The sequence below is a fragment of the Poeciliopsis prolifica genome, unplaced genomic scaffold (genome assembly GCF_027474105.1).
Source record: "Poeciliopsis prolifica strain line A6 unplaced genomic scaffold, Auburn_PproV2 SCAFFOLD038, whole genome shotgun sequence".
NCBI classification, from domain to species: domain Eukaryota; kingdom Metazoa; phylum Chordata; class Actinopteri; order Cyprinodontiformes; family Poeciliidae; genus Poeciliopsis; species Poeciliopsis prolifica.
The window spans coordinates 1,902,260-1,915,632 of NW_026562413.1; the positions used below are offsets into that span (position 1 = coordinate 1,902,260).

The 13,373-nt window shown below is 38.8% G+C and overlaps 3 protein-coding genes across 3 annotated transcripts; all 3 read right to left on the reverse strand.

Annotated features, from left to right (window-relative positions):
* Positions 1-13: 13 nt before the first annotated feature.
* mrpl9 (mitochondrial ribosomal protein L9) lies at positions 14-3,850 on the reverse strand. The gene is made up of 7 exons (XM_055053796.1): positions 3,587-3,850; positions 2,331-2,490; positions 2,123-2,247; positions 1,990-2,043; positions 1,767-1,868; positions 1,147-1,230; positions 14-403 (listed from the first exon to the last, which is right to left on the reverse strand). Exons 1-7 carry the CDS (start codon positions 3,665-3,667, stop codon positions 164-166), a joined length of 846 nt encoding a protein of 281 aa, XP_054909771.1. The 5' UTR covers positions 3,668-3,850; the 3' UTR covers positions 14-163.
* Positions 3,851-5,067: 1,217 nt separating this feature from the next.
* LOC129375107 (transmembrane protein 272-like) lies at positions 5,068-7,748 on the reverse strand. The gene is made up of 4 exons (XM_055053938.1): positions 7,601-7,748; positions 7,471-7,521; positions 7,207-7,398; positions 5,068-6,051 (listed from the first exon to the last, which is right to left on the reverse strand). Exons 1-4 carry the CDS (start codon positions 7,641-7,643, stop codon positions 5,795-5,797), a joined length of 543 nt encoding a protein of 180 aa, XP_054909913.1. The 5' UTR covers positions 7,644-7,748; the 3' UTR covers positions 5,068-5,794.
* A 1,223-nt stretch (positions 7,749-8,971) lies between these two features.
* Positions 8,972-12,393, reverse strand: si:dkey-266f7.9 (uncharacterized protein LOC100006223 homolog). The gene is made up of 4 exons (XM_055054095.1): positions 12,131-12,393; positions 11,775-11,840; positions 9,992-10,562; positions 8,972-9,672 (listed from the first exon to the last, which is right to left on the reverse strand). The coding sequence occupies exons 2-4, from the start codon at positions 11,810-11,812 to the stop codon at positions 9,316-9,318; spliced, it is 966 nt and encodes a 321-aa protein (XP_054910070.1). The 5' UTR covers positions 11,813-11,840; positions 12,131-12,393; the 3' UTR covers positions 8,972-9,315.
* Between the last annotated feature and the right edge of the window lie 980 nt (positions 12,394-13,373).

The window sequence follows — 13,373 nt, forward strand, 5'->3', positions numbered from 1 at the left end:
GAAATTCTCACCCTACTATACAGTAAGCTTTTATTTTCCATAATGAAGAACAAACTTACTGATTCCAGAGTGAGATAAAGATTTATACCTACATGTTTTGTTTAGCGATATAAAAACCATCAGCTGGATATTTCTTAACTATTTGGGAGTCCTTTACTTTTTATCAGTTTCCAGTCGGCGGTGATGTTGATCCCTGCTGAGTTTGGACGGTTGTTGTCGAGTCTTTACCGTCTTCCGCTTCCGGCGCGTCAGAAACGGTCGTTAAAGTGGCGTCGTCTTCCTCGGCGTCAGCCTGTGAGTCGTCTTCGGCCATCAGCAGCTTCCGATGCTTCTGGTGGACCGCGGACTGATCTTCGTACGGCAACAAAGAGAGAGGAACGCGAACTGTGTCCTTCCCATTAACCTGGAGGACATTCCGAGAAGAGACGCAATTTATGGATTAATAATGAGTTAATCCAAAGTTGTCTGATCGACTAACGATTCATGAAAATGCGGCCATTTTCTGAAAAACAAAACCCGTCTTTCCATAGTATAAAGGGCTACATTCTTCATAATATGTTATTTTCATATAACTTTCTAACAACTGCATTAGATAGTGACTGAATAAACAAAAATTTGTTATTAAACCCAAGATACATATCACAAAACATAATAAACCAAGAACCATTTATGTAGCTGAAACGAATAAAATATGTGAAATACTGCAGCTCGGCTTAAGGAGCGCCATTAAGCAGAAACGTAAAGAGTTTATGTCGAATATTTATATTTTAAAACAGAACCGCACAAAGTGCATTTTTCATCCCACACCGGTCTGTTTTGCTCGTTACTCTCATGTCCTGGTACGGTCCCGCCGCCATCTTTGTTTCTGTTTCAACTTTTCCGCTGAAAGATGACTAGCTGCGCCCTCTGCTGGACGGCGGCCAAACTATAACACTAAAAGGTTTAGGGCGGACTTCATTAATTGAAACTAATTTTAATCTAATAACCTATTCATCCACAAGTAAAGTTAAGTCAGTTAATTATCTGTATTCTTAATTCAAAGGCAAAGTAAGCACATTGTTAATGTATTTCAAAGCAAAAAAAAAAAAAAGGTAACTGTCCAGAAGGTACTGTAAAAAGTAGAGAAAATGAAAGAGAGAAACTCACTGTAATATCACACCAGTACTCTCCCAGTTCCTTTATTGGCTCAAACGGCAGACTCAGCACATGAGGTGGAACAACAATTCCCAGCTGAAGAGGTGTGACAAAAACAAGAACAAATCAGCTGCTTATATTCTCACTCAAGTTATTTTGTACACAGTAATTCAGTCCAACAACCCATGAAAGAACTTCTACTACGCTGGCACAAAATATCAAATCGCAGCAGTCCTGGCTGTGTGCAAAAATCATGCCTGCAAAAAGTTGTTTGAATGCCATATTTTAACAGTATGCATGTATGTCAAGTGTCTTGCATTTGCATTTTGCATACCAATATTACATTTGACCACCTTGAAGAAGTGCCCCTGCTTTTCATGCACACACCTTTCCACACTGATATTGCAATTGGCTGTTTCAGATAAAAAACAATTAAAAACCCAATTAAGACCTAATTGGGCCATCATTATCAAATCAAAATGTCCTCTTGGCAAAAGGTGGTTGAACAAAGAAGGAGGCATCAAATTGATTATTAATTAAAGATTAGCGGCTTCAGTTATAGCTTAATTTCTTTTAAAATTTCTTTACCAGTGTTGCCAACAACAGTGAATACAAAATAAAAGTAGACAAACCTTCTTTTCAAACTGTCTGCAGACGACTTCTTTAGTGAGCTGGAAGTCGTCAGAAAACGTTTTGATGACTTTTAGATTAGATCGCTTAAGGAGCTCAACTGTCTGTAAATTAAAAAAAGTTGGAAAACATTCAGTAAAAGCAGTTCATTTTACATTCCAGTGTTTTCAGCCAGACGTAGGAGCAATCCTGAGTAAATGAATCATTAGTGCCAAATAAACTCACCATTTGTCCTGTTCTGGTTTGCACTCTCTGATCTGGTTGTCCCTCACGCAGAAGCTGTGTATAAATAAATGATATGAAACGGCTACATTTTACCGTTTTAAATGTAAAATGAACTGTTACGTTTAGAACGCACTTTCAGCTCCTCAGCAAACATCTGTTTATTCTCCGGTGATGGATAAACAGCGAGGCCTTGGGCCAGCAGCTTATTTCGCCCGATGGACTTCTTCACAAATACGGTGTCGCCTCTCCCACCAAGTTCTGTTATTTCAAACCAAAGGAGGAGGTTTTGACATGATATTTGACTTTGGTATCAACTTTGGGGGTGGGGGGTAGACACTCACTTTCTACAGTTTGGGTGAGAATGAGCTTCATCTTCTCCTTGGGAGCGTGTTTGGTATCCTCGACCAGCTTGTAGACTCTGTGTCTTCGGGGGTAAAGCCTTGGCGGACTGCCCTCTTTGGACAAAGGGACCTCCCACCATCGCTCCACTATAACCGTGTGCTGTGGACATTATTTAAATGATTTCAGCTGTCTTCACATTAAGAAAAGACATTAAAACACCACAAACAGGCAGGAATATCCTGAATTTAAATCAGAAGGGAACAATGGAGAAATCATCAGTTAATCAAGTTTATCTGTACAGCACATTTCAGGAAGTTCGAAGTGCTTTACATTGTGAAAACATAAAAGCATAGTCGACAACATAAGAACTGAGGTAAGAGAATCAAACGAGGTCCAGAGTTCGGACAGATTCTACATTTCAAAACTGAGAATTTTTCCAGTTTACTTTCATTGAACTAACTAGAGACTATTTGTTTATATCAGTATATTGAAGTAATGAGAACTTTGGTTTAGTAATAGTTTCAGTATGTCAATGTAACAAGCTTTATTTTTGAAATAATTGTATATCTATATTGTATTTAAAAAAAAGCAAAAGTCCATTATTTTATATGATGGAAAGTTTAATCATGTTGAAATTAAACTCAATTCTTACCGTATTAGCAACTTCACAATCTTACTGTGTCGAGAAAAGATTTTAATATTTGGTTTGTTATAATCACAGTTTCATAATGTCAGTTAATTGAGATAAGATTGTTGTGCTCTAACAATTACCTATTGCAATCATCTCACAATAACTTGACCTCAATCTCATAATGTTGAAATATTTTTATTTCATCTATTCTGGAGATAACTTGCTGTCAAGACCACCTGATATAAAACTCTCAGAATTTCATTCGTTTAAATAAAAAATACCTCATGCTTGTCATCATCTATCTATATAAAATAAGATTTAAAATTGAATTTTTGAAGATATCTACATTTTCATAATCTCGTCTTTAGTTGCCAACAATCTCATTATCTCATAATATCAAAATAACAATAACATGGTGGTTTTGTTGTGACCAAATGTATTTCCGGTGGTTTTTGACATGTTTATGTAAATTTATGTGAAAATTTAAAATGCTAAAGCAGAATTAGAAGAAAAAAAGTCAGAGCCCGATAGTAAAAAAAAGTCTGTCTCATAAATTGATAAAGGTTTGGCATGAATAAAAGTATAATAACCTGATAGTTTTAGAGGTGAAACTTCGCCACTGACCTGAGCAGGAGTCCGGGAGAAGCTCCGGACAGCGGGCTGTCTGAGCAGAACCTGAAGGGCGAAACGGCCGCAACTAAACATGTTGGTCCAAGACCGAACTGGGAACCAGGGCCGCCAGTAACCTCACCGATACCGGTCCCTCAGAGCTTCACCCGGCCCTCGGACCCAACACCGACCGACCACACTAACTAACCAATAAGCTAAACTCTGCTAGCTTCAGCCATGATGCTCTCACTACTACAAACATGCGTCCGTTGAGTGGCGTAAAAGCAGGCGGCAGTGCGCCATCTATCAGACTGGAGGAGGTACTACAGGCACTTATTTACTTTAGTGGAAAATGTGTTAGAAAATGAAGATTGTCATTTAGATGAAATGACAATCCAGTTTACACATTATATTCCCTGATAATGCTCTCATTAAACCAAACTTATAATCAAACTTATTGGACTTGCTTTGTTTATTTTGTCTATTATAATCCATGACAAATGTAAATAAAATCTATCCAGATAAATTCTCATAATAATGAATGTTATTTAACATGAGAGTGAATTATCTATTTCTCCAACAGTTGCAATATTACACTATTTGTTAAAAATGTTCACTTTAAAAAAACCCAACTTAAAACAATTAACATCCATATCCAGGTTATTGAGGCTGCAAAGTGGCGCAGTGGGTAGCGCTGTTGCCTTGCAGCAAGAAAGTCCTGGGTTTGATTCCCGGCCCAGGGTCTTTCTGCGCGGAGTTTGCATGTTCTTCCTGTGCATGCGTGGGTTCTCTCCGGGTTCTCCAGCTTCCTCCCACAGTCCAAAAACATGACTCAGGTTAATTGGCCTTCCCAAATTCTCCCTAGGTGTGAATGTGTGTGTGCATGGTTGTTTGTCCTGTTTGTCTCTCTGTGTTGCCCTGCGACAGACTGGCGACCTGTCCAGGGTGAATCCCGCCTCTCGCCCGGAACGCAGCTGGAGATAGGCACCAGCACCTCCCGACCCCGTTAGGGAGAAGGGTGCTCAGAAAATAGATGGATGGGTCCAGGTTATTGTTTCAAAATAAAAATGGATGGACAGATTTTCATTGTCATTTAAACGTGGAAAATAATTAATTAAGTTGTGTATTACTACAAAACATAGTTCCCAATACATAGAACTGGAAGTGCTCTGCGCCATCGTGGTAGGCAGAGAAACGTTACATGAGCTAAGCTATTTTTTTCTAGTTTGGCAGTAAGAACTACAGTAAATATCTCTGATATTTATCTTAGAACTACACAGAGGTGGTAGAGAACTACCAATTTGTAATCGAGTAATAGTTCTAACTAACTATAAAGTTTCCGAAAGTGTCACATCACATGAAAGCTATAAATAAGTACTTCTTATTTTGTCAAAACTGTAAGGCAACGTAATCAAATTCAGTCTTAGAAATGCTATTAATAATCACTCAGCATTCAGCCTTCCCATTTATAGCCATAATTATTATCATAGATTTAATGTCTGGAACACTTGCACACAATGTTAGCAGAATTAAAGAACAGTTTTACACTAGCTGAAAAGATTATAAAATCAAAACTGTAAGTGCGCTAAAGAATCTTGCCAAGAACAGTACAATGTACAAAGATTTCAAACATATACAACCAAAAGAATAATAATTACAATGATGATGGGTTGAAAACTGTTAAACTGGGCCTGATTAGAAATAAGGTAACAATGAGCTAAGCTATTTTTTTCTAGTTTGGCAGTAGCAAAGCATGTTGACAAAGCATGTTGCAAAAAGCCACCAATTTGTAATCAGGTCAGCAGAATAACAGATTTCCTTTTAACATTTTGCATTGTAAACATCTGGCGTCTTATCATATTTTGACTTAAAAGTATTGCGTTTTTGTAGGTGGGAAGCTGCAATGTGAAGAAGATTTGATATCTGATGAGTTATACCACAACCTGCAGAGAACAACAGACACTGAGTCGATGTTGAGGCTATAAGCCATAAAACATAAATTAAATTATTGCAAAAACATGTTTTTTAGAGAAACAAGCAGGGACAAGGCATGTAGGGTGGAATTTCTGGCTACAGCTACCTAACATTTTTCTATCTAGTGTACCAGCTTTAATAATGTCAAGAAAAAAGCAAGAAACTGTCAGCAATAAGACAGAAATCTACACAACCAGCAGGGCAACAATAACCTTCTCAGTCACTTTAAGACCTGAACCCTGATTTAAGTCACACATCCCCAGTTGCTGGCTCCTGAAAACTGGTTGCACCATAGAAGCTTTTGCGGTCTGGCAGCAGGTGGCGTCCTGCGAATACGGTGGTGCAGCAGGTGAGCAGAGCCATGCAGCAGCCGCAAACGAACACCAGGGCCATGGCGACCCACAGCAGCGTCGTCACAACAAAGGCGAACTGGTAGGTTGTCTTGTGGCAGTATAGACCTTTATCAGAGTAGTTTGGAGGGTAAACTGAATAAACCCACGAGGAACCTAGAGGAAGAATGCACAAGAAGATAACGTGCATGAGATTTTAATCAGCTCGGCGGTCAGAACTAGAGAAATGCAGTTGCTTTCCAAATTTTACTGCTGCTCATGTTTTGGATTTCTGAAACTAAATTTTTTTTAAATGCATTTTTGCAAGAATAATCTCTGCAGGCAAACATGAATTCTGCAAAACCGGGACTTATTTAACCAATAAAATACCAGAGTGCCACTTCTGTTTTCCATTTTTGCAGCTTAAAATCCACACCGAATGTAGCTCTGTGCTAAAAGAATGGATAACATAAAGGAGATGTAAAGGAGCCAACCATTTCTCAGACAATAAAAAATAAAAAGTACTAAGAACCCTTTGGCTCCATCAATGAGGTAGGAGATGGACATAGTCAACAGATTGTTTCTGGATGTTACAATTTAGGGGTGAGTCTGAAAAAACCTCCAAGATTTGTAGCATGATCTGTTGTCTTTAGCCTCATTGGACCTATCTTATTGCTGATCTCCCCTTCTTTTTTCTTTTCTTTTTTTTTAATTAATAGGACTACAAACACTGACTTATGTCTTTGCTTCAATAATCTTTAAAAAATCCTGAATCACTGACCAATCACCTTGATATCAAGGACATGCTTGAACATAATTCAGCATCATGATGACAGAAATATGAAGGTTTGTGTCGTGAAAATAAATGTTGTTGGGTGGTTGTATGGATGCTGAATAAAAGTGAGACAAGTTTGCAGCCTTGAGGAACTCCACATTTGCTTTTGTCAGTAAATATAAAGAGACACTAACTTAAAAATAGTTTGGTAAATATAAAACTTTACAAATAAAAGTGAGTATCTGAAATCCTATTAAGCAAGAAACTTAATTGAAATTATATTTTTTAGCTCTTAACACTTTCATTGCTGTGAAGAAAGCTTTTTTTTTTTCAAAAAAAGCAGTATATTTTATCAAATGTATTTGTCTCCTGCATTCATTTTTAAACAGAATGAACAAATTAAAAATAGCTGCAGTTTCAATCTTAATTTTCCATTGTACTCCAAGTGAATTATTGCTAAGTATCACAAAATAACACAAATGCAAAGGCACTCAAGCATTTTTTAGCACATAAAATCAGGAAGCGGTTTAATGCGAAGTGGTAAACATCCCCCTGACCTGCTATCAACCAGGCGAAGCTGAAGATGTGCAGGACAGTCATGCAGGCCAAGCTCAGGACGTGACAGGCTCCGTCTTGGAAGCCGCTGGTGCAGTAGGTGAAAGCCAGAGACAGGAGGCTGCTCGCTCCCAGTACCACCAGGTAAATGGGAATGTTGGGCTGCACGGTACAGCGATCCATGTGTGTGGCACCTGCACAGAAGCTGCAAACATTACACCTTTATCTGCTCAGAACTGGAAGTGTAAGTAGAAAAGTTAACCCACCCAGTCCAATGCCTGCGATCATCACCATCCACCAAATCATGTTCATCACAACTACAACAGCAAAGAGATTAGAGAGAGATTAGAAACTTTTATTTCAATTATATTCTGAAGTAGCAGACGAATGGCTTACCAGTCGTTGCAATCAGTGCGGCGCTTTGAGGCCTGTTTTCCATTGTTAGAGGTTGGATTTGATTCGACCGAGACAGTTTTACCGCGAAAAGAAAACTTTTAAATCTTCTTTCTTGTTCTAGGTTAAGACTTCTGCATGGGTTGGTCTGAACACGTTGATAAGTGACAGCGTTTGCTGTTTGAACAGGATGTGAAGTCACTTGGTTGAAACATTTCAACCACTATTTTGCAACAGCCTCTGCTTCAAAGAGGAAATAATGATAAAATCAGAAACTCTCATCTGATGCAAACAAATCAGCATCCAAAAATATGGCTCAACCACTCCGACGGAGGCCTCTCTTTTTCTTGCAAATCTGACTTTTTAGAAAATGGAGAGGCTCATCTGTATTTCAACAAGTCTACAACCAATTTAATTCAAAATCAGCTGAAAACCCACAAGGTGCAATTTCCTGTGGCCTGATATCTTTCTGAAGAGCAACTGGATGCTAAAACAAGACAGACGGCTGATGCATGAACTTTGGGTTTAGAAAATTATGAAGAACCAAAAGGTGCATTATGTTAAAGTAGAAAATAAACTTTGCTTTTTTCCTTGACACTTTTCAAAAGATTAAATTAAACGCATGTAGAGTCTTCTTACTAATTTGGTGCCCTCTAGTGGTGGTTGGTTGCACTGGAATTTATTCACAGGTTTCAGAGTTAATAGGGGTAGAAATGCATCCTAAACTCGTCAGATTTTTATTTCTTGAAATATTTCAAAAACCAGCGATGCACTTTTGCACAGCTGGTGGCGCTGTTGCCTTGCAGCAAGAAAGTCCTGGGTTTGAATCCCGGCCTGGGGTCTTTCTGCATGGAGATTGCATGTTCTCCCTGTGCATGCATGGGTTCTCTCTGGGTATTCCGGTTTTCTCCCACAGACCCACAGACCCAAAACATGACTGTTAGGTGAATGAACGTGTGTGTGTGTCTCTGTGTTGTCCTGTTTGGACTTGACACTTGTCCAGGTGTATAGATATAGATGTATAGATTTTAAAAACCCTGGCTCACTGCCGAACATCACACTTGTTTGTGTTGGTGTATGTCATAAAATTCCTAATAAAATATCTTAAAGTTTGTGATTCTGATGTGATACAATGCACAAAAAAAATGTTTCAAGAAACAGAATTACTTTTTGCACAATTTAAACTAAATATTTATATATATTAAATATTTTGTGTTGTTTTTTTCTATTTATTACTGAGTTGTTCTTTGGGGGTTTTTTGTTGTTCCTTTTTATCATAGTTAGTCAATGTTTCTATTTTATTTGCCCAACTTTTACTGTTACTCACTGAAATACAAATAAAGCAATATTCTATTCAGAAAACAGTCAGGGTTTATTAGATGAGGTATTATTCCAACTTTTCTAAACAGCAGAGGAACTCGATAAGACTGGAAAAAATGGATCATAACAGGAAATGAAAGCACAAATAGCTTAAACAATTTCATTTATTTGTATGAGGTCTTGTGTTCAAATTCAAAATAAAATTTACTGTTTTTTTCCCCCAAAAGCTAAAGAAAATACTTCTTTTTTTAACCTATCACTTTCTTAACGACAGGTAATGATTAATGAGTAGAAAACAGATTTGGTTTAAAAGTTTGCATATTTTTCTGGGCTGCTGTTGTTAGAAATCTACTGAATTTTTACAAACTTTTACTGCTGAGTTACAACAACAGTATGTGTCAGTTAGTAGCTGCAAAATGCTTGACCATATACCTGAAATAAAAATGCACAGGTTTCACATCTGTTTTGTTGGTTTTCACAATCTCTCTCAGTTGGAAATTAACGATGGTTTGGATGATAGGAGCAGCTGGGAAGTCCATGCATATGATTCCGAGGCGCTGGTTCTGGTCGGTCTTGGACTGCAGGTACTCGTGCAGCTGTGGGTTGATTCCCTTTGCGACAGCTCTGGGGTGCGCGAACACGCCAGCTCCACTGGCGTAGGTCAGAAATATCTGACCCTGATTTCCTGACGGTGCGGCCTCCAGGTGCTTGTAGACGCTCTGCCACTTCTCCTCCAAATTCAGCAGAGAGGGAACCTGCAGGCGGCAGCCAACGTACGTCACTGGAAATACTTAGAGCTACAATGAGAGCAAATTTATTAGGCTACCGTGAAAATTTACATTTTTGATTAAAAAATAATAGACGCTTACTTCTCTTCTTTTTTAGTTTCACAGCCATGCTTGTGTGATTCTTGCTGGATTTAGAGGTTTAATCTCATTGGCCAATAAGTCAATAGTCAATAATCATTGAAGTGACAAAATTAGGTTTAAAAGCAACAACATATCATGCCCATTCCAGTGGACATGGAGATAAACGTCTAGATAAAATCAGAAACAAAACATTCACTCTTCATACCTTCCAAGCATCAGCTATATCCAGGGAACCGTAGCGCATTCCTAGATCTGGGCCGGTAAAATCCTGCAGGATGATGAGCTTCCCTCGGGCCTCAGCCATGGTCGGCACCAGGCGGCTGTGCCACAGCTGGTCCCAATGGCCGTAGCGATGGATGAAGTCGACCACAGCGCCGTAGATGTTATTCGTCTCACTGAACTCTTCTTTCACACGCATCAGCACCGTCTCACTTGGGTATTGGTGCAGGAAGTCAAACACGCCCTCTAGCACATGTCCAAAGTGAGCCCACTGGTAGGAGACTCCGTGGTGGATGGTGAGATTCCCGTTGACATGACGCACGCGGACATCTAGAAAACGGATGCCGGCTCGGAGCTGGGAGGCCAGCGTCCAGGTCTGACACTCTGCGTAGACGCCGCCGTACAGAGACATAGTGTTGTGTGTTCCTGGCATCGTGACAGCAGACAGCGGCTGATCATCAGGGATGCTGGCCATCCAGGAAGGGTTCAAGAACTCAGGGTTTGGAGTGTCATCATAGTCGGGTCTCTGGATTGCTCCATAACTGAACCCCACGACTCTAAAAACAAAATGAAACCGGTTCATCATACTGTCCAGGAACGTCGCAACTCAGTGGCATTCTGATGTCACCAGGTGACGGATGCTTGGGAAAGAATGTCTGGATGTGCCAAAACTTTCTCTAGCTGAACAAAAACAAAACTGAAATGATTATCTTTGGACCTCAAAAGGAGTGATCCACACACAGCTTCAGTATTACAGCTAGAAACTAGAGATCAGATCTTCAGACCTGAACCTTCACAAACACATAAAGACGGTTACAAAATCAGCCTTCTATCACCTGAAGAATATTTCCAGGATTAAAGGTCTGGTTCTCTTGACATATTACTAAAATGTAATATGAGTCAAGTTGAGTCGTACTCTCTGGTCCAGTACTAAACTGGTTTGAATCTCATATAAAGAACAGAGATTTCTTTGTTTCAATATGTAACTTCTCATGGAAGCGGACAGAAGTAATATCTGGGGTACCCCAAGGTTCAATCCTAGAACCCCTCTTATTTAATATCTATCAGCTGCAGCTGATCTGACTAAAACCAGGAAGATAGAGGACATTCACCAATTTTAAAGTCCCCACCCAGGATCCCTGTAGCTCAGAGAATAAACCATTAAATACTGTTGTTAGTTTATAAATCACTGAGAATCTGATGTTGTTGTATCAGCCTTCCAGACCTCTCAGGTCTTCTGGCTCGGATCCTGGTTCTGCTCTGCATCCAGAACAAAACCTGGAGAAGTAGCATTCAGTGTTTATGCACCACAAATCTGGAACAAACTTCCAGAAAAGATGGAAACACTGAAATTATACATCCAGAATTACTGGCATTACGGCTGCGACTAATAATTATTTTAGTAATCGATCGTTATATTAGGAGAAAAAGGAGAAAGATTGCAAGATACCAGAGGGTGGCACGAAAAGTAGCAACATCTCAAACAATCAGATTGGAAATTAAACCTTTGGCACACTGGTCAATAGTGAATAAATGAATAAATGGACAAAAGATTCAGTCAGATTCGTTACAAAGTGGCTCAAGGACAACAAGGCAGCGTTTTGGAGAAGCCCACAGTCTGACATCTTATGCAGTGTGTGTAAATATATGCCATTATCAAAAAATACATTTCATAACAACCATAATTATAAATGTGCACCAAAGATGGACTGTGATTGTTTAACTTTGTGTTCCCTGTGTCAGTGTGTGGCCTGTTTGAGCGTCCTCACCCCAGCAGGAGCACCAGCTCTGGTAACAGCTTGAACATTTTCACTGATGTCGTTCCTTTTCCAGTCCTAAAAAACAACATCGTGTAAACGATACAACGAGAGAAAAAAAGAATCATAAAGCTAGCATTCAATTTGTTATAATTCTCAGTAAAGGTGAATAATAAAACAGACAAGATGTCTAATTAAAAAACTGCTTTTAGTGTCCATTCAATAATCAAACGTTCTGGTTCAAAGCCAGCTCAGCCTTTCGCTCACCCATACTGACCACTTCAATGGCCGACTTAAACCCTCCTAATCCCAAAAAACTGAACGCACTGCTGAGTCAAACATGCTGCTCAGTTCAATAAAGTTCATACCTGAAACTCCAGTTCAGTTCAGTCCAGTCGGTCCGGCCCAGTTACCAGTGGACGATGAACAGAAAGAGCAGGACAGAAAGAAGCGGGGACAAAATGACAGCTAGAGTGTCAACCGGGGTTTTGTAGTGAGAGAAACTGCAGAAGAGCAGCTGAGCCGCAGGTGGGAAAACACATGAGGGGAGGAGCTCATGTGCTTTGGAAACTAGAGATCGGATCTAGTTTCCAAAAGCGATATTTACAAAATATCGCTTTCTAAATGTATAACAGTTTTAAAATGACTTATTTATATAAAATAGTTCTAAAATCGACCAGTTTTTACAATTTGCACACCAAACTTTATATGAAACTGTAAAACCCTGTTTATTCAACCTGTCCAGGTGTCGTGAGCTGATTAAACAAGTACAGAAATAGCTGGATATTTGTTCAAAATAGAAACTATTTACACACGTCTACCGCAGCTGACTGTTTTCTCACTGTTTTTTTTCTTTATCATTACAACGCATAAAAGGAGGAATTTGAATTACAGTGCTTCACAAAGGTAAACTAACCTGTTGAACTTTGTCATGAATTTCAATGTATTTTGCTGGCAACAAAGTAGCAACCATTTGAGGAAAAGAAGAAGAAAGAAAAATGATGCATGACTTTCGCAGTTTTTACAGATTAAATATGAAACGTTGGATATGCTGGAATAAATCATTTTAGAAGTTCCAACATGTATTCCTCAAGGTTTGAGCTTCATCTCCTTGAACCAGCTTGTCTGCACCCACAGCATGATGCTGCCACCACCAGGTTTATGTCAGTAATGCTATGTTCAGATTGTGTTCACTTCACTTTATTTATTTCAAACAGACAAAAAGTAAAAACAGAAAAGATAATAATAATTATGCCCACTGACATGAAATTTTCCATAATTTGTTCGAAAAGTAATATATCTTATGATTTTCTGTTTCTCTTATATTCAAGAACTAAATAAACTCCTGAATTATTCACACATAAAATTACAAGTAAAATTCACATTCTCATTGTTAAATGCACAATTATTTATAAACTTTTAATATCGACAATATTAAAATTTACAACACATTACACTGAACTGTACTGTGTTGTAGAAGAAACACTGACAGCAGAAAGGAGTGTGTGATTGGTGTGTGTGACATCTAGAAAAGTCAGCATGACTTTCCCGTTTTGATCTCAGATCATCACAGTAATTTAAATATTACACAATAACCTTGTGCAGTTATGT

Bases quoted from the DNA above. Each gene is read 5' to 3' on its own strand.
- mrpl9 (XM_055053796.1), bottom strand. From the start codon at position 3,667: ATGTTTAGTTGCGGCCGTTTCGCCCTTCAGGTTCTGCTCAGACAGCCC. The intron at 2,248-2,330 runs GTGAGTGTCTAC...TTGAAATAACAG, and splicing joins TCTCACCCAAACTGTAGAAA to AACTTGGTGGGAGAGGCGAC. The intron at 1,231-1,766 runs GTTTGTCTACTT...ACACCTCTTCAG, and splicing joins GCAGACAGTTTGAAAAGAAG to CTGGGAATTGTTGTTCCACC.
- LOC129375107 (XM_055053938.1), bottom strand. From the start codon at position 7,643: ATGGAAAACAGGCCTCAAAGCGCCGCACTGATTGCAACGACTG. The intron at 7,522-7,600 runs GTAAGCCATTCG...TTGCTGTTGTAG, and splicing joins CGCACTGATTGCAACGACTG to TTGTGATGAACATGATTTGG. The intron at 7,399-7,470 runs GTGGGTTAACTT...GCTTCTGTGCAG, and splicing joins GATCGCAGGCATTGGACTGG to GTGCCACACACATGGATCGC.
- si:dkey-266f7.9 (XM_055054095.1), bottom strand. From the start codon at position 11,812: ATGTTCAAGCTGTTACCAGAGCTGGTGCTCCTGCTGGG. The intron at 10,563-11,774 runs GTGAGGACGCTC...TTTTGTTTTTAG, and splicing joins GAGCTGGTGCTCCTGCTGGG to AGTCGTGGGGTTCAGTTATG. The intron at 9,673-9,991 runs GTATGAAGAGTG...TGCCGCCTGCAG, and splicing joins ATATAGCTGATGCTTGGAAG to GTTCCCTCTCTGCTGAATTT.